The following is a 21,793-nucleotide window of genomic DNA, read 5'->3' as shown; positions in this document are numbered from 1 at the left end:
AGCGGAAGCTGATGGGATGGGACGAGAAAGTCGGGACTCGACGATCGATAGGCTGAGACCCGCCCAACAATCATAACGCCAGGAGCTGAATGGCACCGCGCTAGTCAAGACCGATCTGGATTCTGGACCGCTTTGTCCGGCCTGACATTCGAGAGGAATGATATAAATGTCTCGATATCACCAAGATGCTTCTTTGTTTCGCTCTTTATTTACACTGCCTGCCCCCTCAGGGCCACATTTCCGTTCCTTGGCTGATGCCTGAGGATCGAGTCGATCAGCCGCGGTTGATGGTGGCGAGCCGGTGATACCCCGGTCGTCGTACCAAGAGGCATTGGAAATTGGGAACAATGTCCAGTTTAACCTTATACTAGGATTAACTGGAATATTTTACAGACCACGTTGTAGAGTGCAAACCTCAGAGTAAGCAGTAAGCAGTCGGTAGTCAGTCGTCACTATGTTGTGGCTGTGCTGGGTGTAAGTTGTTGTAATTTGATACCAGAATCAGCACCAGATCCCCTCGTATTCACGGCCAGTTGAGGGCGTATTATTGTATCAAGGTTTCCAAGTTACAACTGGGTCCCGATCATCGTCACTCATGATGCTTCAGCTCCGCCTTCCTGCTCCATCAAGACCACTCCTTGCGCTTCCTCTCAGTTCAAGCTTCTATTATTCTCTCCTTTCCTCTCTTTCTCTCCTTCCCCGGCTCTTCGGGTTCCTACGTCCTGACGGTGTTTTGAAAGTAAAAACTGGCCAATCGTTCAACCGGCGCGTTTCAGGACGACCAAGAGAATAGGCAACCCGAATTCCAGCTGGTCATCCCGCCTTACATCAAGTCCTCCGTTCACTCATGTTCGATCGCTCGCTGAGGGTCATTGTTCACCCTCTTTGGTTGACGACACTCTAAGTCGTCTACTTGACTTTCAACTTTCGGCAACGCGAGCAGTTCGCGCGTCCCTTATCGACGGTGACGCAGTCGGCCATTCTTTGCCGACCCGCTCGCAGATCTCCGAGCTCCAGGCCCAATATCCCCATTCCATCATACCAATTTCTTGAACATCCCTATCCGACATGCCCGCAGACTACGCCTCTACGGCGCGGGCTCTTTCTGTTTCAGCTTCTTCGTCTCGTACTCCTTCTCCGCTGGGGGAAGGTGCTCGTCCACCATGGAGTAAAGCCACAACCGACACACGGAATAACGCCGGCTTCTCTACCCGGCGATCAACTCCTGCCCCGAAGCCAGGCATCATGGCTCGTTTGAATGCTATGAACGAGCGCGCGCTAGCAACGTGGCGAAAAATGACATTTTGGCAAAAAGTCGGCAGCGTTCTGGCTGTTATCGGCCTTAATCTCCTGGGACTCGGTTTCCTATATTTCACAGGAAGAGTCTTTCAATGGCTCGGTCCGGTTGCTGAGAAATGGGAGCATTCGGGCCTAGTCTTCTTCTTGCTGTGGCTTTGTGTGTTTTTCGTCTCGTTCCCTCCGTTGGTTGGGTGGTCCACGTTTGGGACAGTCTCTGGCTATATATTCGGAGTTTGGAAAGGGTAAGTCCAGAGTTCCTATCTCGCAGACATCGACTAACTCAGTATCCATGATAGCTGGGGTCTTTATGCGTCGGCTACGATACTAGGATCGACCTGCTCATTCATCGCATCCCGAACGGTCCTCTCCAAGTTTGTCCAGCGACTTGTAGCGCGCGACAAGCGCTTCGCGGCTCTTTCCCTGACGTTGAAGTATGACGGGCTCAAACTGCTATGCATGATTCGTCTTTGTCCACTGCCGTACTCAATATGCAATGGGGCGATTTCGACTTTCCCCACGGTTGAGCCACTGATGTACGGCCTTGCCACAGCCATTATCTCCCCAAAGTTACTTGTGCCCGCCTTTATTGGCAGTCGTTTGCGTATACTATACGAAAAGGGGGAAGAGATGAGTACAGGTTCGAAACTCGTCAATATTTTCAGCATCATCGTTTCCATAGCCGCCGGGATCTTTACCGGATGGTATATTTATAAGAGGTAAGTGGAATATCTATCACCCCGCTTTCATCCAATACTTACCCCTTGTAATAGAACTCTGGCGCGTGCCAAAGAATTAGAGGATAGAGAAAGAGACGATATTCGACATTCTCTCGAAGCCGACCATGCTGCCCACCGCCCTCATCGAGCCTTTTCGGATGATCCTAATGTCAATGCTGCGGCAACGACTCTCGCGCGGGATGAAGAAGAACGCATTGGTTTTAACGATTTTGATGATGATAATGTTGACCTGGTTATCGATGATGACGACCGGTCTCCCCTGCGGTCAAATTTACCATACCGAGATGAGTTTACCGATAACGAGTCGGACGTCTTTCGAGATGGCGACGGGGCGGAAGGCGAGTCGTACACGCTGCATACCCATGTCAGACAGGGTTGATCCACTGAGCTCCTATACTGCCTGGTGCAGCGGCTCCATCTCTTAAAATGTTTTGCCTATGTAGCCTGTAGTCATGAGTTATGTCTTGTATAGCTTGGTAATTGGTATGGTTAAATATAATATAGAGAGTTTGGCGGGGTAACTGTCTTTGTCATAATAAACAAATGCCACGAAGATATGCTAGGGAGAGTGTATATACAGAGTGAGGTCGGGTCGGTTGGTGGAATTTCCGCATTAGGACCGTAGAGTGCGCTGCCAAGATCGACTCTTGCCAGTCGAGAGCAAGTCAATCGTTCTCCCTTCCCCATCGTCCCCAGGGACTATCAAGTCTGATCGAGCCACTCGAGTTCCATCTTGTCATTCCTTTGGCTATTGTATTTACTATTTTTCTTCGTACGCAAACTCTATCGGATTTACCTCCAGTTCCTTCGCATCAGATGGTGCAAATTGCAAGGGCGGCTAGCCAGGCTTTGCGAACCCACCACACTACCAGTAAGTCAAGCCCTCATCCGCATCGAGTTATATATGTAGTCCAGCTTTCTTGATTTCTTATCTCTACATGTCCTGTGCTATTCTAATATCAAATGAAGGTTTCCATCATATACACTTGTCCTCCCATGCTCGCAGCCTCTCCTTCCCGACCACACAATTTTCGCATGAAGAGTGGGCCCATCATGGATGAATATGTTCGGATTTGACATCTTAATAATTAGCTGGCGCGACAATGGACGGCGTGCATTCTAAGCTGTTGATTATAGCTTAAATTATTCGTTCATATTATCTAGGTTGAATTTGGATTTCACGACTCGCTCGTCGGATCCCTTTCGACATTTCCCCTGCTGGCAATGATGGACGTTACAGCTTCCATGGCTGCACGGCCCCCAGCAGGGTACTCCTCTCAGGCGAGTGTTTTCCGTCAATATATTCCATCGAACTCTATCGGCAGTAATGGATATTCTTCGAAACAGCCGCTGCCGCTGCAGCCAAATGGGGCGCGATTCGAGTACGGGATGACCAATCCGTACTCGCCCCAAAATCATGTCCTTGCCGCAGGTCCTCAAGAACCTAGAAACGTTCCCAACGACATTAACTCTGGAAACAAAAACATGGATTACTTGACCTATAAACTGGTTACAGAGACCAATGCGAGCACGCCTAATGATTCTACCACTACTTCGTTTCCATCTGCCTCCAGCAATGGAAAATCTACGCCGCCATCGACCATCGTAAATTTCAATACGTCCTCTGCCTCTACCGCCTCAATACGTTCTGATGAAAGCCCTGATTATTCGAAATATCGCCCACGATCATCCATTCCCCCACGTCTTCCGGCGCCAATATACGCCCAACAGTGCGTGGTTGCGGCGTACTCATCAAGGCTCAACCCCTATGCCCTTCATCGTAAAGAGCAAGAGGCGTTGCAGGACTATTTGTGTCATCTTCATGTTACCGTCTACCTTAATATACGTAACGGGATTTTACGACTTTGGACCCGTAATCCCATGGTTAGTGTGACTAAAGAAGAGGCGTTGGGATGTGCCAAAGACTACCGCTGGATGAACCTTGCTTCGTTTGCGTACGAATGGCTTGTGCGAAATGGATACATCAACTTCGGCTGTGTCGAGATTCCCCCATCCTTGGCCCTGCCAAAGAAGGGCCGCCGGAGAGAAGGCCCGGTGATTGTTATCATTGGGGCTGGAATGGCAGGCCTGGGCTGTGCACGGCAGCTGGAAGGATTCTTCAATCATTACCATGATAGTTACTCCTCTCCCCGCGTTATCTTACTCGAGGGTAGGCGCAGAATTGGAGGGCGTATATACTCTCATCCGTTACGAAGCCTGCAGTCCTCTACGTTACCCGCGGGCCTTGTTCCGAAGGCCGAGATGGGTGCTCAGATTGTTGTTGGATTTGAACATGGTAATCCATTAGACCAGATCATACGAGGCCAGTTGGCGCTTTCGTATCATCTGCTACGTGATTTGTCCACCATTTACGATGTAGATGGCTCCCCAGTGGATGAAGTGCGAGATGCGACGGCTGAAAGCCTCTATAATGATGTACTAGACCGATCCGGGGCGTATCGACACAAATCGGTTATAACACCGACGGCAGAAGGGGATCGCGAGCTTATCGACTCAGGGCGCGACATAACAACGAGTGATGGAGTCACAATAAAACAGTACGAAGAGGCAAGGGCGGCTGGAACTATTGGCCTACTGCTTCCAGCGAAACGCCTTCGCCGCGGTGTAGGCCACAAAACGGCAGATATCAAGTCAGCTGCAGCTCCCGCGGCTGATCCCGAACAGCCAGAAGAAAACCCAGCTACCGTTGCCTGTCAGGCGATGGGCTGGGAACTGAACGAGGGGTTCACGCCGAACCAAACCGTTAATTTGGACTCGGTTGCCAGAGCATCAAGGACCCAAAATTTGGGTAACGCAATGGACGAGGGCGTCCGTCAGTACCAGGAAATGCTACCCCTAACTCCAAAGGATATGCGGTTGCTTAATTGGCACTTTGCGAACCTTGAATATGCGAATGCCACCAATATCGGCAATCTGAGTCTTTCTGGATGGGACCAAGACATGGGGAACGAGTTTTATGGACCACATTCGCAGGTTGTCGGAGGGTACCAGCGAGTACCTTACGGGCTATGGCAGCATCCAACGAAACTAGATGTGCGCACAAACAAAATAGTCTCGCGTATTACATACGACGCTGCCGAAAATCACAAAACGGTGGTACAATGCGAGGACGGCGATTCAATCGCGGCGGATATAGTAGTATACACTGGGTCTCTAGGCACCTTGAAGCACCGGTCTGTCCAGTTTTCTCCGCCTCTGCCTGAGTGGAAACTGGGAGCAATTGATCGGCTTGGCTTTGGAGTGATGAACAAAGTAATATTAACATTCGAGCAACCTTTCTGGGACACCGAAAGAGACATGTTCGGCCTTCTACGCGAGCCGAATAACAGGGAAAGCATGATCCAAGAGGATTATGCCGCGAACAGAGGCCGGTTCTACTTGTTTTGGAACTGTATGAAAACCACCGGACTTCCGGTTCTGATTGCTCTAATGGCTGGAGATGCTGCTCATCAAGCAGAACGCACTTCTGATGCTGAAATAATTGCCGAAGTCATGAGCCAGCTGCGTAACGTTTTCAAACTAGTCGCTGTTCCTGATCCTTTGGAGACTATCATTACCCGCTGGGCAAGCGACAAGTTCACCAGGGGAACCTACTCCTATGTTGCAGCAGATGCGCTCCCAGAAGACTACGATCTAATGGCCAAGCCAATCGGCAACTTGTACTTTGCAGGCGAAGCCACCTGCGGTACTCACCCGGCCACCGTCCACGGCGCATACCTCTCAGGACTCCGAGCAGCATCCGAGATCATCGACTCCATTCTAGGCCCTATCCCGATCCCAAACCCTCTCGTCCCAGAAAAGAACAAGACCACAAACCCAAGCTTCTCCAATGGCACACCTCTCGGCACCCCGCACATCCCATTAGACACTGGAACCCCAAAAATCCCAATTCAACAACAACCGCACCCACCAACATCCAATTACTCCGAATCCGCTTCCCGGGCCTCCTACGATCAAGCCATGCTCGCTGCCATTTACACTGAAACCGGGCCCCCCGTTCCCCGCCCGGCCCGCACAGGCCTTAACCCCTTCCTCCTATACCAAAAAGACTTCTGGCCCAAAGCCCGCGCTGAATGTGACGCCACCCACCAATTCGAAACAAGCAACCCGTCCGCAAAAGCACCTCGCGATGCTGTCCGCGCAGCCCTCGGCCTCATGTGGCGGCAGGCACCCGAGGAAATAAAACGGCCGTATCTCGAACAGGCGGAAGTCAATCGGCAGACGAATGCGGAGATTGCGGCGAAATGGAAGAGGGATAATGCTGAGTGGGAGAAGAAATCAGCTGCGGCGAAAAAGCGCTGGCGAGAGGAGAATCCGTTTGAGAGATGGCTTGCCATGGAGGCGGGTGAGCCGCCCAGTAAGAAGGCGAATAACTCTTCTTCTGTTGCTTCTTCGTCTTTGAAGAGGGATGAGGCTGGAGCACCTATGGCTACTGCCACTGCTACTTCGTCCGGATTACCGTCTCACTTAGCAGGGACGGGCATGCACAATGGAGCTGTCAACGGCGCTGGCAATATTGCGAATACTCCCACGACTCTCACGATAACGAATGGTATTGCATCAGCACCCGTGACCAATACGTTTCCCTTTTCCAATACTCAACCGACAAGCTTGCCACGACCGACTAATCAACCGAATCATGTCACTTCTCACTGATTGATTAGGGCTTTGCTGCCCGACTGAGATATTGAACTTTGTAAACCTCCATCTCTATTTACCCCTAATGGGTTGTGGGTCATTTTCATTTAAGATATATCCCGTTGTTGTTCCTTGTCATACAAGAGTCATGAAATATAAAATAGAATATCAAGCCGAGTCAATGAGGTCTCGAGATTATTCTATGACGTTCTATTTCTATTTATAAGGTCATGAGATGTAATGCAATAATCCATGAGGGACGATATCCCACCGCAATACATTATCACCGACTCGAAACCAGAATCAACCGAAAACAGAAAATGGAATATGGAAATGTAAATGAAATAGATAGAAAACGCTGAAGTCTAGTATAAATCCAGAGAGACAAAGATATCATGTGAGTGACGGTCTAGATGAGGGAATGGTTCAGGTGAGGTTCGGAAGCCTCAAACCGTGAGATGAGTGGGGACGATGGAGGAAGGCGGATAAGAGGTTGTAGTGTTGTGTATTTACAGAGCGGGGTTGGCGTGAGCAGCGGGGAGCTCTCCGTTTGTCTCAGTCTCGGCGATGAATCGTTCGGCCTCGAGAGCAGCAATGCAACCAGATCCTGTGGCACTGTTAGTATTCGTTTTATTTGACTTTTTGATATGTGAGTCAACTTACCAGCACTGGTGATGGCCTGGCGGTAACGCTTGTCTTGCACATCACCGCAAGCAAACACGCCCTCGCGGCTGGTCACGCTGGTGCCAGGAACAGTGGCGATGTAACCATCCTCATCAACGTCAACCTGGCCCTTGATCAGAGCAGTGGCGGGGTCATGACCGACGGCATAGAAGAGACCGTTGGCATCAACAACTTCCTCCTCGCCAGTGACGGTGTCCTTAACGCGGAGGTGGGTCATCAGACCGTTCTTCTTCTGCTCACCGAGAACCTCGGTAGCGACAGAGTTGAAGCGGACCTTGACCTTGGGGTGGGCCAGAAGACGGTTGGCCATGGCCTTGGAGGCACGGAGCTTGTCACGACGAACAAGCACGGTGACGCTGGAGCCGTACTTGGCCAGGAACATGGCCTCTTCGGCGGCAGAATCACCACCACCAATAACGTAGAGGGGCTTGTTGCGGAAGATGGGAACTGCACCATCGCACACAGCGCAGGCACTGATACCGTTCTGCCAGTAGACCTCCTCACCAGGCAGGTTAAGGCGGCGAGCATTGGCACCAGTGGCAATGATAACAGCATCGGCTGTGCGAGCAGGCTCGTTGTCAGGACCGTCGTTCCACTCCGTCCAAAGCTTGAAGGGCTTCTGCGACAGATCGACCCGCGAGATTGTCTCGGTGATCACTTCGGTTCCGAATCGGATGGATTGCTTGCGCATGGCATCCATGAGCTCCGTTCCGTTAATGCCGTCAGGGAAACCGGGGAAGTTCTCGACATCGGTGGTCGTGGTAAGCTGACCACCTGCGGCGGTGCCGTTGGCCAGCATACCCTCATAGAGGACGGGCTTGAGCTCCGCACGCGACAGATAGATCGCAGCGGTGTGAGCGGCGGGGCCAGAGCCGATGACTGCGAATGGTTAGTCAATCCCCTTTCTGCAACACCAATTGCAAATGTGGAAAGAGGTACATACTGACTACTTTCGTGTGAACCATTCTGGATGTGGAATTGACGCGCAGCGGCGTCGAGAATGAGCTGGATAGGACGGAAGGTGAGGTAGGCGAGTTGTGGAGATGCGAAGAGACAGCTGCAGCGGAGAATCCTAAAGAGGATCTAATGGAGGAGAAGGTAAACCGACGAAAAGTTGAGGAAAACAGATTGGCGGTTGTAAAAGAATAAAGAGGCGAAGATAGAATGGAAGGAGGGGGGCTTTTAATTAGGCACGAGGGGCAACAGGTGGGGACGAAGCACGTCGGCAGCAAAGGAGGGCTGGACAGTCGAGATTAGCTAAGAGGCAGAGTCTTCTGGACGAAGATCAGATAAGAAAGCAATTGGGAAGCGAGAGCGCAGCAAAAGGGCCCGTTTATTCGTGATCTCTAAGCAAGAGTGGAAATCCAACAGGTCCCGGCAAATTCCAGCAAAATCGTTCACTGAGCCGAGTCACGTGTCAGGCCGAGACCGCCGCTGATTATCAAGATGGTCCCGTCCTCTCTTAGACTCCTCCCCGTCTACGCCTTCCAGTCCGCGGCAAACTGCACGTCATTAATCACCAGTCACCGCAGATTAACCCGCCCAGAACGCGGAACTTACATTCCAAGCATCAATCTTGAGCACCGAAGAGTCGTTCCCGGACTCGACGTTGGTCAATCTCCCGATCGCTATGCCGGCTTAATAACAGACCCAAACTAAACTTGCTCTCGCCACTCGGAACAGAACTCACCAACAACATTGTTCAGCCAATAGTAGTTTTCATGCCCAGTCTCAAACACCAGCCGCAGGTGCAGGTTCCCAGATGGCGCCTTCGGGCCGGACGTCTGCACAAAGATGTCCGCTCCATCGTCAGTGCGCAGGTTATACCGTGTGTCGGCGGAGAAGATCTCGGTTTTGGGATCCACGGTGCCCCAGTCTGCGCCGACGTCGAGGATGCTCCCTACAAAATTGACCTTAGCCATTGCAGTGAAGCCGATGGGGGTTGTTGTTCTACGTACCAGACAGTCGTGGACCGGTGAAGTTGCCCCCAACTATGGGAATTGCCCTTCGGATGCCCCGCGGTCCGTCTTCGTTCATCAATGATCCCCTACAGTGCACGAAAGCTGTATAGAGATATGACAGCTCCGGTGGCTGGGGACTAGCAGCGCAGACGACTGGAGCTCCAGAGAAGCTCTGTACCGTCAGCGCCGCAAGGACGAAGTTGCGTAGTTGGGTAAACATCCTGTCGTAGATGAACAAGAAGTTGGAGCTTCAGTGTCGTGGTTAAGCGGTTGAAATGCTAACTTTCAATGAAGTCAGTGTTTATACATGTAAACTGCAAATATATATTGTTCTTCCACCAGAAAAACACTACGCAGTAGAGCTAAAGCTCTGTATTTATAGCCTGCAGTCAACATATAAAGCCCCATGGGGAAAATACCTAGGTACGGTGGTGGATTCCCTACATCGATACGTACTCAAATGGCATCATAGTCCCGTTAACTCCTCACGCTAGGTACAAGTTGCCAGGATTTGTGTAGATACTTGCCTAGTTAGGAAATAAGTAGTAGCCCAAGACGCCCTTAATACTAAACAGTTTCCGAAACAAAAGCCGTGCATAGGCGTTCGGCATGCAGGTTTTGGTGAGTACCGGCTTGTACTTAAAGATCCGAGGCATCGAACAGGTTTCCGCATGGATCTGGGAGGGGAAAGTGACCTGGCCTGACTGCAGATCAAGGTCTCCAACTCGGAATGTCCGAGTGTCATCCGGGCTTTCTTATTGTAATAGACACAGCTGGGTACTACTCCAAGCATAGAGACAAATTGGGGTAAAGAGAAATATCGAGGGAGGTATGTAGCAGACCGCATTCAATGCATTCATTGGTATATACACAGCTGGTCGTCGCAATCATTAATCATCAGTCATCTCTAAATGCAATAAAGTCATAAGAATATAAGCATGGGCATCAAAATGTACTTTTCCCGCACCCCTCACGACCTTCCAAACCACTTCTTAATGCTTGTGCTCCGCTTCATAGGAGGCGCGGGCTCCGGCTCCGGCTCAAAGGAAAACTCGGAGTCGTCTTCATCGTCGTACTCATCATCCAGGCTTTGAGGTGCGGGAGTGGGCGCCGGTCTGGTGACCACTGGGCGAGGGTGAGGCACTGGATGAACCACGGCGTGAGCATGAGTGGCAGCCTGGGGGCTTTCTTGTCTGGGAGCTTGAGCTTGGTCTGGGGTGTCGTGCTCCCCTTCGTCGCTATATTCAGCCTCGGCTTCATCATCATCATCATCATCATCATCTACAGAAGGCTTGCTCGAGGCGTTCCTCCGCACACCGAGCCACTTCCGCCAGCCCTTGGTCACTGGTGCGGCGGGAGGGTCATACTCGGTGCCTTCAAACCAGAGCGCAGGAATGAGGAGCTTATAAGGCGTTGTGATGCCCGATGGATCCTTCGGGTTGAGTTCCAGGTTCAGAGTCACGGCGAGTCCTCCCTCCAAATTAACGAATGCACCGGCGCCATCATCTCCGCGCTTTGATGCCCTCTTGCCAGCCTTTTGGCTTAGGTTTGTTGGTCGGCGAAGGAATGGGCCAGGTCGGGGTTCTGCTGTTGGCGGGAAATAGGAATCGCCGGCGCCTGCTGGTGGGAACGGCCCATCCATGCTCATTCGCCGTTCTGGGGGAGCGCCGCCAAGGTTGAATTCTTTCGTCGGTGGTCGGCTCTTGCCAGAGAGTCGGCGTATAAGGCCGCTTTGGGGTCTCTCTCCACGAGTCAATGACAGCGTTCGTTGGAGCATATTCGGACGTGGCTCATCGGGAGTAGCTGGAGACTCGGATTCTGGAGTTGCGGGTGGTGTAGTGCCTGGTTTCGATTAGTTAATTCATGCACTATTATGATTGTCCAGAATTTACACGTACCAGGCTCGTACAAGCGGATGGAGCACCAGTTGCGTCGCGGTAGCAGGCGCTTGTTCTTTCGCACTTTGTTGTTGACATCATGCGTGAAAATCGGAATCATTTCCTCGTCAGTATTACTGTCCATGTGGTGGACCTGGTTTCGGCGGTTGAGTGTATCCGATATCATTTCAGTGGTGGGAACGTCTGCAATGGCGGATGATATTATGTTGGGCATATATCGGTAGTCCCTGTCCTTGGTTATATTAAGATTAGGGTTCGAGTAGAATTGTCCGACGGCAGCAAGATGGACATCGCCGCTGCAACACTGTTAGTATTCATCTAGCACAGGAGCAAAGTACTCTTATCTTACCTAAGAACGGTCACACGAATGGACTTTTCTGCTGCAAGATCTTGGAGATCTTCTATGAGATACCTCCGCTCCGACTTGTGGTGCTTTGCTGTCCAGTGGTCGTCAAAGATTTCAACTTTGGCGCCATTTCTATTCACCAGCCCTCCGAGAAGACCAGCTTTTCCTAGTGACTGTCGGCTGTTCAGAATATTTTTCACCATGGCCTGTATATTTGTCAGTTAAAAGGCACAAAATCTTTAGATCGTGAACTTACGACTCGAGGATAAGCAATAGGTATGCTCGATAGCACAATCAAGTGCTTTGTTTCACCCCTGATAATTTCACGATGACATCTGTCCCAAATAAGATCAGATGTACGCTCACTCAGGATTTCATCACTCTGCAAATATTGTTAGCCATCTTATCTGAAAAAGGACGGCCGGCCTGCAACTTACCATTCTCTCAGTTCTGCAGTCAAGTCCCAAGAAAGACATCCCATTACCAAGGGACATGAACAAATGGCGACTGCGTTGGTTGATATATGGCCCAGGCTCCGCTCCCAAAATCCAACTAGGCTCATCCGCCTCTGTCTCTTCCGGAACACTATGGTGTTGGAATAACAAATAGTACTTGTATGCGAGATTTCCGAGGCCTGAAATCACAGCCGAGCTCATGAACTCGTCTGGGTACGACCCAAAGCCCTCGAGGATCTCATGGTCGTTCCAAATGTTTACCATGGGTATTTGAGAATTGGCAAGAGAGAAAAGCCCTTGGGAGAACCAGCTCGAGTAGTTTTCAAGGTACGACCTCTCCAGTTCGTCCTTGAATTCGGGGTTGAGCGGAGTTTCGTACTTTTCGCTGGCATCCTTAATCTTGAGCCATTCCTGAAAGTGTAACGAGTCGGCAGTGACCTTGTCGTTGAATATTTGATCACCGCCACCGATCATTACGTGGAATGGGCGTGTTTGGTGCTCGTTGAGGACGTCTCGCCACAGAGGGTCCGGACCACAGAACTTGTTGGAATCCACCCCGGGGTTGAATCCATTGCAAGAATGGTACATTATGTTCATTGATTGGCCCTTGGCTGGCACCCAGAAGCCTATAGCGGGACCCTGATTCAAACGGTATGCGATCCGCTGTTGCTTCTCGCCCAACTCAATCTCCAAGTTGAACCTCCAGAAGGTGACGTCTCTGCCCGCGTCCGCATAAAGGCGGAACGCTGGAACCTCCTTATAAATCCCAACCGTTTCTCCGTCAGTTGAATGAATCCTATTCGCAGGTATCGGTTGTTTGAATCCATAGTCAATAGCACTCGGAGACATCTCGTAGATACCATCATCATTCTCGACGGATGAAAGATCAAGTTGCTCTTCTGTGTGGTCAACGGGTTTGACATAGAGAGGGCGGCCGTCTCGACCGAGTTTCATCAGTCCAGCCGTCGGATCGATGTACTCGGGTGCCAACTGGACTCCTTCACTGTTGATCTGAGCGGGCGGCGGAGGAAGGAGATTCATTGGTTGAGAAAACAGTCTTATCGTAGGCGCCGGTTCATATGAGGAGATCGAATCTTTCGTCACGATCAAAATGGTGCCTCTCCAAATCTCTTTGTCCACAGGTCCATCCGGGCCATCTGTCCTCTCGCGTTTCAAGCCTGCATAACGGAGCAGAGGCCCGCTTTTTAGGAATATTAAGGGTTGAAAGCGCTTGTAGGCTGTGTACATAGTTGATCGTCAGATATCAGAGTTTCAAGAATAAAATTTAGGTCCAGCTTACACGTTGGCTTCGGGGCAGGGGCCTTCTGGTAATTTTTCGGCAGTGCTCTGCTTTGCCGTCGATCGCGGGTTCCGGCTTCCCACCATGCCTTGCTTCTGTCCACATCCAAGGACTGCTGTAAATTGAAGTCGGACGCCGCAAGTTTCACGGTGGGTGCTGTCTTCCATTCTGATAGTGGAGGAGGTGTCGGTGGCGGCACATTGAACGAAACAGTATGGCGTTTTGACTTCGTTTGCGATGGCTGCATGCTTTCATCGCTTCCGGGTATTATGGACTCTCCGCTGTCTTGTATCTCGTGAGGAGCAGGCAATTTATCACCTACGGCCGCAACAGCTGGTGGCTCGACGGGATGACCGTTCTGTTGAGGATTAGAGCGAGATACGGGAGCTCTCGTTCTATTACCACGGTATGGTTGGCCAGCGTTGGAAGCACCCATTTGGGCTGGTTTGGCTGGTTTCGGAACCTGATGCGTCGGAGGCACCTGGGAAGATGAAGTGCGGCTGTGGCGAGGATTGCCCTGCTTTGGTTCAAGCGGCAACATGCGAGGCTCTTCCAAGGATTGACTGATTGCAACTGAACGTCGAGCATTGCCTCTTTTCACGGCTCCCACATCCGGGGTTCGATTGCTGGCATCCTGCGACTCGAGAAGTGGGCGCGCCGGATACCCATGCATCGATGGCGGTATACCACGTGAAGTTGTAGGTCGCGGCAGCTCTGGCTCTCGCTGAATATTGTTTTCCCCCTGACTCTCGAAATCCGGTCTCTCGTAACTTCCATTCTCCTGTAGCCTCGGATTTTTCCGAGAAGCCCGTCGATCTGGAATGTTGTTTTCATGTGTGGGTCGAGAGTTTGACTTCACGTCCTTTTCTTGCGATTCTGGAGGAGGACCAGCTGCAGACTTCCTCGCCATTCGCTCTTTCAACTTTCTTTCAGCTTCTAAAGCACGGGCTCTTTTCTCTTCTTTACTAATCCCACCCAAGGCCACCTCAAGCTTTTGGAGCGGAGATCGGTTATACGCCCAATCGTGTTGCTCGGCCGAGGATTTCACTGTGTCTGATCGACTCAAGTGTGCCGACTGATTCTGTGAAGGTAATGTGTCATGGTCTTCGGATAATCCAGGGCCTGATCAAATAACTGTCAACCGAGTTCAAGGTTCCTCTGGGCATCATCCAATCGCGCAGTAAACAGGTATTTGAGAGTGACTTGGGCATACCTGAAATTCCTGGGTGGGCAGCCATGGCGCCGTTTGCAAAAGCTCCAGATGTTTCCGTGGACATCTTTTTCGTCGAATGTGTTGCCTGCGAATGTAAATCCTGGTAAAATAGGTGATTAGATTACGTCCAATTCGAGACCCGGCGCCCGGCGCCACAAATAAAGTACAGCGCAGTGCGCGCAGTTCTATGCTAGTCCTGTCAAGAATTCTATTGATGCGGTCACTTAGATCGCCATCTCATCGGCGAAGCTGTTCAAAACTAATCGCCTTGTTGTAGTACTTGGACGAGGAGTCGAGGATAATGGAATCGTCGTACAAACGAGGCTGCCTGTGGAGGGTATGCGAGTAGCGCTCGATCAGCCGTATGTATGCGAAACCAGCGATGGTAGACGACCGCAAAGGGACAACAGCCCAACGAAGCAGTGACTAGAGGGTGAAACAAAGAAGAAGAAGGGGATGGAGGGTTTGTCGTCTGCGATGTGCCCAACTGGGTGGGATTTTATCTGGGATGACGCTGCTCATGCATTGTAAAAGTGGCTGGGCCCAGCCTCCTCATCCTCATGCAGCTTGCGGGGCTGCACGACCAGAGACCAGCCAGGCACAATCGATCTCTTCTGCTTCGGTCCCGATCTGCCCTCCATTTTACTTAAATTTTCAAGAGCAAAAAGCAAAACGCAAAACCAGGAATACTCATTTTGCAGAGCAGAGTGTTGGATGTTTGCTGATTACTCCGTCCTATCGATATATTTCTGTGGGTACCGGATAGATTCACAACGAGAGTGCAATTCGAGGGCCAGGGTTCCGCTGATATCAAGGTCTCAATATACGAGTCACAACATGTATCCTCATGAGGACTCACGTTTGATGAGTCCGTCGGATGTAGTACGTATCTTTGTTTCTGAGTGTAGCCTTGTACCGTGGGTCTTCGGGGATGGCGCCATCACTCCGCCTGGTGGGCAAATCACTTCACTTTGCTGTTGCTGCCTGGCTTTTAAGGAATAAACACCTTCAGGAGGCGATCCTGCCTGAGGATCCAGGCCCCCACATGTCTTCCTGTCTCACAGTCTCCAAGAGAACACCTCTGCCCTGTAGGCACCGCTGATTCTGACACTTTTCTTTTCTCAGCTTCCCCCAATTCGGGAGATTTCCCTTTTTTCCCTTATTTCTTCGTGCTATCATTTATAACTATCGCTTGGTAGTCTGTTGCTTTCTTTCAGCAAACCTCGTGATTCCGTCGTTTTGCTTCCAAGTTTCTTCGCACGGCTACTTTCGATGTCAACCTGACTCCTATCTGTTCTCGTTTCGTCCATCTAAGGAGTCCTGCCATACTCCTTCTTTCTCCTCTACCTCCACCATGCGTCTTTCCAGTGCAGCGACAGCTCTAGGGTTGTTCTGTGCTGCCAGCGCTTCCCTCCACCCTCGCCGTTCTTATGAGACTCGTGACTACTTTGCGATTCACCTCGACACCGCAACATCCCCATCAGACATCGCTCAACGGCTAGGCGCTCGCCATGAAGGCCAGGTAGGCGAGCTCGACGATCATCATACATTTTCTTTACCTCGAGAGGACGGTGCGAACCTCGGTACGCTTCTAGATGACCTACAAGTGAAGAGGAAATTGCGGCGACGCGGTGTCGACGCTGGCCCGCTAGACAAGCGAGATGAAGACCTCGCCGGTATTCTCTGGTCTCAGAAACTAGAACCGAAGCACCGGCTAGTAAAGCGATCGCCGCCGCCTGAGAAGTTCACCAGAGCCTCCACTGTTTCCTCCTCTGAGGATCTTGAAGCCATGGAAGCCCGGAGTAAGCTTGCTTCCACACTTGGAATAGTCGACCCCATATTCGAGTCGCAATGGCACTTGTTCAACACAAAGCAAGTTGGTCATGACCTGAACGTCTCGGGTATCTGGTTAGAAGGGATCACCGGAAAAGGTGTGATCTCCGCAGTCGTGGACGATGGCTTGGACATGTACAGCAACGATCTCAGCCCCAACTACTTTCCCGAAGGCTCGTACGACTTTAACGAACATACCGCAGAGCCTAGGCCACGTCTGCCCGATGATAAACACGGCACCAGGTGCGCAGGAGAAATTGCTGCCGCCAGAAATGACGTCTGCGGCGTAGGTGTCGCATACGAGAGTAAAGTTGCTGGAATTCGAATCTTATCTGGAGCAATTGATGACACCGATGAGGCTAGCGCCATTAATTATGCATACCAGAAAAATGATATCTACTCGTGCTCTTGGGGCCCGCCTGATGATGGTGCCACAATGGAACAACCCGGAGTGCTCATCAAAAAAGCAATGGTCCACGGCGTTCAAAAAGGCCGAAATGGCAAAGGATCGATCTTTGTGTTCGCGGCTGGGAATGGCGCAGCCTCGGGGGACAACTGCAATTTTGACGGCTACACCAACAGCATTTACAGTATAACTGTCGGCGCTATTGACCGAGAAGGAAACCATGCAACTTACTCCGAGTCGTGCTCGGCGCAGCTGGTGGTTGCGTACAGTAGTAAAACTGGTTCAGACTCTATACACACGACCGACGTTGGTACAGACAACTGCTACTCATATCACGGTGGAACATCTGCTGCTGGCCCCTTGGTGGTGGGTGCCATGGCGCTTGCTCTGAGTGCGCGTCCAGAACTCACATGGCGCGATGCTCAATATCTCATGGTTGAGACATCGGTTCCGGTCCACGAAGATGATGGAAGTTGGCAAGAAACTAAGAATGGGAGGAAATTCAGCCACGACTGGGGATTTGGAAAGCTCGATACATACAGTCTCGTGCAGAGGGCGAAGACCTGGGAACTAGTGAAGCCGCAAGCGTGGTATCACTCGCCATGGCTGAGAGTGCAACATGAAATCCCGCAGGGTGACAAGGGTCTTGCCGCGTTTTGGGAAGTCAGCGAGGAGATGATGAAGGACGCAAATATTGAAAGGCTGGAACATGTCACTGTGACCATGAACGTGAACCACACACGCCGCGGTGACCTGAGTGTGGAGTTGCGGAGCCCCGAAGGCATAACTAGCCACCTCAGCGTCGCAAGACCAAATGATAATGCCGAGCTTGGATACATCGACTGGACTTTTATGACTGTTGCCCATTGGTAAGCATCTTCATCGAAACAATAAGTAAACAATGCTAACGTCCTAACTAGGGGTGAATCGGGAATTGGGACATGGACTGTTATTGTAAAGGACACCAATATCGATGAGAACAAGGGACAGTTTGTCGACTGGCGCCTCAACATATGGGGTGAGGCCATTGATGCATCCAAGCAAAAGCTTCACCCTCCTCCTACCGAGCACGATGATGATCACAGCATTGAAGATTCAATTGTCGTCACAACCAGTGTTGAGCCAGTCGCAACCTCCACACAACTTCCTGACCCCTCCAATACCCTTGACCGCCCCGTAAATGTCAAACCCACCCCAACGGAATCCGAATCTGAAACAGAATCCGAATCTCCCACACCCACCCCAACACCCGCCTCGGACAGCTTCCTTCCATCTTTCTTTCCAACATTTGGCGCTTCCAAGCATACACAAATTTGGATATACGCAGCGATCAGTTCAATCATTGTCTTCTGCATCGGACTTGGAGTGTACTTCCAAATCCAACGCCGCAGACGTCTTCGCAATGACCGTGACGATTATGACTTCGAAATGATCGAGGATGAGGATGAGGCCAAGGGCTTGCATGGATCGTCAACCCGCCGTCGTGGAGGTGAACTTTACAACGCCTTTGCAGGTGAAAGTGAAGAAGAGCCTCTCTTCAGTGATGACGATGATGACGATGAGCCCTACCGTGACCAAGAAGCAGCCGAGAGAAGAAGCACCAGCGCAGATGATACCCGAAGAAACCACGCCTAGATTTGTCTAACTTGTATTCTTACTTTTTTATCCCTATTTCTGCCCCTTTGCATCATTCTCACCTGTTCTTGTTTCTTATTGCTATTCTTGGATTCTTACATTTGTGAGACTCTAACCTACAGCTTGTAGTGAATTGAATAAAGTGTATATATGGCGTACAAACATTCACTTGAACTTAATCAGCATTAGCGGCAACTTGAGATAAACTTGGATTTCTGACGAATGTCTGATATGAATAACTCTGCCCTGTATAATTTATAGTAGGATTTCACATGAAAGTGAATAAGTAGGTTAGTGGCATAGCGATGGCTGACTGTTTATGGTGGGTCTTGGCGATGACGCTGAGCCCAGTCCAGTTCCCCAACTGATCAACTTCACCTCCGCAACTCCCCACGACCTTGCCCACTCTGACTATCCGGCTTCCTCCTCAGCACTAATCATAGAACATTAGCAAAACAATATCACTATCGCGCGCACCTCCTCATTTGTTCGTTGTTGCTGGGTAGCAGTTTCATCCGCGCCACTTCCTAGCAGTCTCTTGCGCCGGCCCCCCTCTTTATGGATCACGACGACTTTGACAGCGTCTCGTGGCGCCACGGCCCTGACAGCGATACTTCCCGGCCTACGACCTCCGGAACAGATGCAGAAGAATCTCATGAGTCTCGTCACGACCCCAATGGCAAGCGGCGGATGAGCTCGGCAAGTGAGGCGCCTCAGGCGGGGCCACACGCCGATGCCTTGGACCTCGCAGGTATCGGGGATGGAGTGTTGGAATGTCGGGTAGACACGCCTATGAAGGAAAATGAAGGTACCAAAGATGTATACATATCGTATCTGGTATCTACACATGTAAGTGTTCGCGGAGTGGCCAGAACAAGCTATATTCAGCTGCCTAGCGGGGAGCCTCAAGCAAGTTCAATCGTTAACGGGATAACCACTAGACTGACTTCAAGTCTTTCCAAAAACCCGATTTTACTGTGCGCAGACGATTCACAGACTTCTTTTTCCTCTACAACACGCTCTACCGGGATTACCCTGCATGTGCGGTGCCGCCGCTGCCAGATAAGCACAAGATGGAATACGTTCGAGGAGACCGATTCGGGCCAGAGTTTACCACGCGGAGAGCTTGGTCTCTGCATCGCTTTCTGAAACGCTTAACGCTGCATCCGGTCCTGCGCAGGGCTCCTTTGCTAGCTATCTTCTTGGAGTCGGGTGATTGGAATGCGCATATGCGAATGCGATCATCCCGGACTTCAACTAGTGGATCTGATGGCGGCGGGGCGGGAATATTCGATAATTTTACCGACACTTTCGTTAATGCATTTACCAAAGTTCATAAACCAGATCGCCGATTTATTGAGGTGAAGGAGAAAGCTGACAAGCTGGACGAGGATCTCAACCATGTCGAGAAGATCGTGGCACGGGTTGCCCGTCGGGAGTCAGACTTGGAGACAGATTATAACGAACTAGCCACGCAGTTCCGCAAGCTTGTTCCGCTGGAGCCGGACGTTGAAGTGCCACTGCAAGTGTTTGCTGCTTCTGTTGAAGAAACGGCACGAGGAATCAAGAATCTCAAGGATCACACAGACCAAAATTACTTGGGTTCGCTCCGCGATATGGAAGCATACATCTTATCAGTTAAAGCACTTCTTAAGAGCCGCGAACAAAAGCAGCTCGATTTTGAAGCGCTGGTCGATTACCGGAACAAGGCGACGGCGGAACGGGAATCCCTGGAGTCGAACCCCTCTTCATATTATGCCTCAAACCCTCTCACCTCATCCCCGGCCTCATTTATTCGGTCGAAGATGGAGGACATGCGTGGGGTGGACCACGAACAGTCACGCCGTGAGCGAATGCGCAAACTCGAGATAAAGATCGAGGAGCTCACCCGCGAAGTAGAAACCGCCAAAACCACCTCAGAGATGTTTGATGAAGAGGTTGTGCGCGAGGTTGCGGATTTTGAGAGGATCAAATCAGTCGAGTTTCGGGATTCTATGGGCGCCCTTGCGGAGAAACACATCGAATTTTACCAAGGTGTGCTTAACACCTGGGAGCGGTTCGTGGCCGAGATGGAGGGTGATATGGAAGATAATGTTGACAACCCCCATCACGCACAAGGCGAGGCTGGAGGCAGGTAGAGAGAATCGGACCCTAAAGAAAACCCAATGTTGAGCTTATAAACGGCCGCATCATTGAACAATTGGTAATTTTCAATATCATTATCTATCCATTTCCGCAATTGGTGACCCCTTTATTGCCCTTGAAGAACGCAATGCTGGGACTGCTACGATGCTTTACGGCGTATACGGCGTATATAGGTGGTACTTATTTAGTAGCTTAGCTTCATTCCAATATGGATCGTTTCATTACAGCCATTAATTACTTCATCTCAACCGGTGACAATCTGGCCTGATGATCTGATCTGTTCTGGTCCATTCCTTATCCTACGTGGGCGGCTTCCAATATCAAACAGCCTTGGTTGTAAAACTAAGTCGCCGCCTCGTCAGTTCAGAATCTATCCCTTGCCCTTTGCGTCTCCGCACACTCAAAATCGGTCGAGCTCGGTTCGCCCCTCGGATCAGAAATCGCTGGGTTCAAGGCGCGCCGGACCCATTCCTTTCATGTTAGGTATATGGTAAGCTTCAAGTCACTGGCACTAGAAATAGCAGACCAACCAGCAATTTCCAAGTAGAACAAAGAAGATAAAAGGGCATGCAGGGGCTCAAGTTGGTAAGTGGAAAATAACGAAAACGGTAGTACGTACCTCGCGGTATATCTGAGTCGGCGTTTTCAAGGTATTCTTCTTTGTCCCAGCAGTTCTGTTTCCGGCATCAGGCCCCGTTCCTGATCCTGATCCTGATCCTGACGATCCCGGAGCCACGCCAGTCTGCGCTGCATCCTCTTCGCCAGCCATCAGCTGGAGATAGACCTCTTGGTCGTAGCTCACGGTGAAGGGGGCCTTTGGGTTATGGGCAAAATTGGGGCCGAGGTCTGGGTATGCTGGCTGCGGGTTGGATTGTGGTTGTGTGGTGGTGGATGGCGAGGATGAGGATTGTGTTGGGTTTGTTGCGGGCTGACGGGAGGGTGAGGCTGAATCGGGTGCCCCAGCAGCATCAGGCGATGTGGTAATGCCTGAAGTCATGGTGGTTGCCTGCTTGAGTGACTACTTCGCTGTCGTTCTGGGAGGATCGCCGCGACAGGATTGAGGTGGGATATCGTGAAGTATATCAGATGAAGATAATAAAGTAGTAGTAAGTAGGCAGTGTAAGTAGCTGCATGATAGCTAGCGGTCTCGCCCAACTATATCAATACCATAATGAAACATCCAGCCCAGGCAGCACCTATGGATGGATTGAGTTTAGGCAGG

General features: G+C 50.9%; 8 protein-coding genes across 8 annotated transcripts; 4 read left to right on the top strand and 4 right to left on the bottom strand.

The window, feature by feature from the left end:
* The first annotated feature begins 586 nt into the window (after positions 1-586).
* On the top strand, positions 587-2,905 carry ASPSYDRAFT_46719 (TVP38/TMEM64 family protein). Its single transcript, XM_040847296.1, has 3 exons — positions 587-1,541; positions 1,596-2,015; positions 2,070-2,905. Exons 1-3 carry the CDS (start codon positions 1,069-1,071, stop codon positions 2,413-2,415), a joined length of 1,239 nt encoding a protein of 412 aa, XP_040701367.1. The 5' UTR covers positions 587-1,068; the 3' UTR covers positions 2,416-2,905.
* aof2 (putative lysine-specific histone demethylase Aof2) lies at positions 2,775-6,909 on the top strand. The gene is made up of 2 exons (XM_040839862.1): positions 2,775-2,901; positions 3,030-6,909. The coding sequence occupies exon 2, from the start codon at positions 3,261-3,263 to the stop codon at positions 6,711-6,713; it is 3,453 nt and encodes a 1,150-aa protein (XP_040701366.1). The 5' UTR covers positions 2,775-2,901; positions 3,030-3,260; the 3' UTR covers positions 6,714-6,909.
* Positions 6,910-7,204: 295 nt separating this feature from the next.
* Positions 7,205-8,344, bottom strand: trr1 (thioredoxin-disulfide reductase TRR1; the record flags this gene model as incomplete). Its single annotated transcript, XM_040852393.1, has 3 exons — positions 7,205-7,302; positions 7,359-8,258; positions 8,323-8,344. 3 exons carry the CDS (start codon positions 8,342-8,344, stop codon positions 7,205-7,207), a joined length of 1,020 nt encoding a protein of 339 aa, XP_040701365.1.
* Positions 8,345-8,620: 276 nt separating this feature from the next.
* On the bottom strand, positions 8,621-9,981 carry ASPSYDRAFT_1060984 (DUF3237 domain-containing protein). The gene is made up of 5 exons (XM_040839861.1): positions 9,797-9,981; positions 9,338-9,622; positions 9,070-9,279; positions 8,940-9,007; positions 8,621-8,881 (listed from the first exon to the last, which is right to left on the bottom strand). The coding sequence occupies exons 2-5, from the start codon at positions 9,558-9,560 to the stop codon at positions 8,858-8,860; spliced, it is 525 nt and encodes a 174-aa protein (XP_040701364.1). The 5' UTR covers positions 9,561-9,622; positions 9,797-9,981; the 3' UTR covers positions 8,621-8,857.
* A 329-nt stretch (positions 9,982-10,310) lies between these two features.
* On the bottom strand, positions 10,311-14,616 carry ASPSYDRAFT_32701 (uncharacterized protein; the record flags this gene model as incomplete). The annotated part of the gene is made up of 7 exons (XM_040845006.1): positions 10,311-11,182; positions 11,239-11,534; positions 11,588-11,790; positions 11,841-11,966; positions 12,022-13,277; positions 13,340-14,461; positions 14,553-14,616. 7 exons carry the CDS (start codon positions 14,614-14,616, stop codon positions 10,311-10,313), a joined length of 3,939 nt encoding a protein of 1,312 aa, XP_040701363.1.
* Positions 14,617-15,906: 1,290 nt separating this feature from the next.
* Positions 15,907-18,426, top strand: kexB (kexin kexB; the record flags this gene model as incomplete). Its single annotated transcript, XM_040842373.1, has 2 exons — positions 15,907-17,660; positions 17,712-18,426. 2 exons carry the CDS (start codon positions 15,907-15,909, stop codon positions 18,424-18,426), a joined length of 2,469 nt encoding a protein of 822 aa, XP_040701362.1.
* A 376-nt stretch (positions 18,427-18,802) lies between these two features.
* On the top strand, positions 18,803-21,044 carry ASPSYDRAFT_46714 (sorting nexin-4). The gene is made up of 2 exons (XM_040847295.1): positions 18,803-19,275; positions 19,368-21,044. Exons 1-2 carry the CDS (start codon positions 18,985-18,987, stop codon positions 20,562-20,564), a joined length of 1,488 nt encoding a protein of 495 aa, XP_040701361.1. The 5' UTR covers positions 18,803-18,984; the 3' UTR covers positions 20,565-21,044.
* ASPSYDRAFT_90837 (uncharacterized protein) lies at positions 20,935-21,568 on the bottom strand (the record flags this gene model as incomplete). The annotated part of the gene is made up of 2 exons (XM_040852392.1): positions 20,935-21,042; positions 21,191-21,568. 2 exons carry the CDS (start codon positions 21,566-21,568, stop codon positions 20,935-20,937), a joined length of 486 nt encoding a protein of 161 aa, XP_040701360.1.
* Positions 21,569-21,793: the final 225 nt, after the last annotated feature.

The sequence above is a fragment of the Aspergillus sydowii genome (assembly GCF_001890705.1).
Source record: "Aspergillus sydowii CBS 593.65 unplaced genomic scaffold ASPSYscaffold_7, whole genome shotgun sequence".
Lineage (NCBI taxonomy): Eukaryota > Fungi > Ascomycota > Eurotiomycetes > Eurotiales > Aspergillaceae > Aspergillus > Aspergillus sydowii.
Note: the sequence above shows the minus strand (reverse complement) of the source record. Positions and strands in the feature narration are given on the sequence as shown.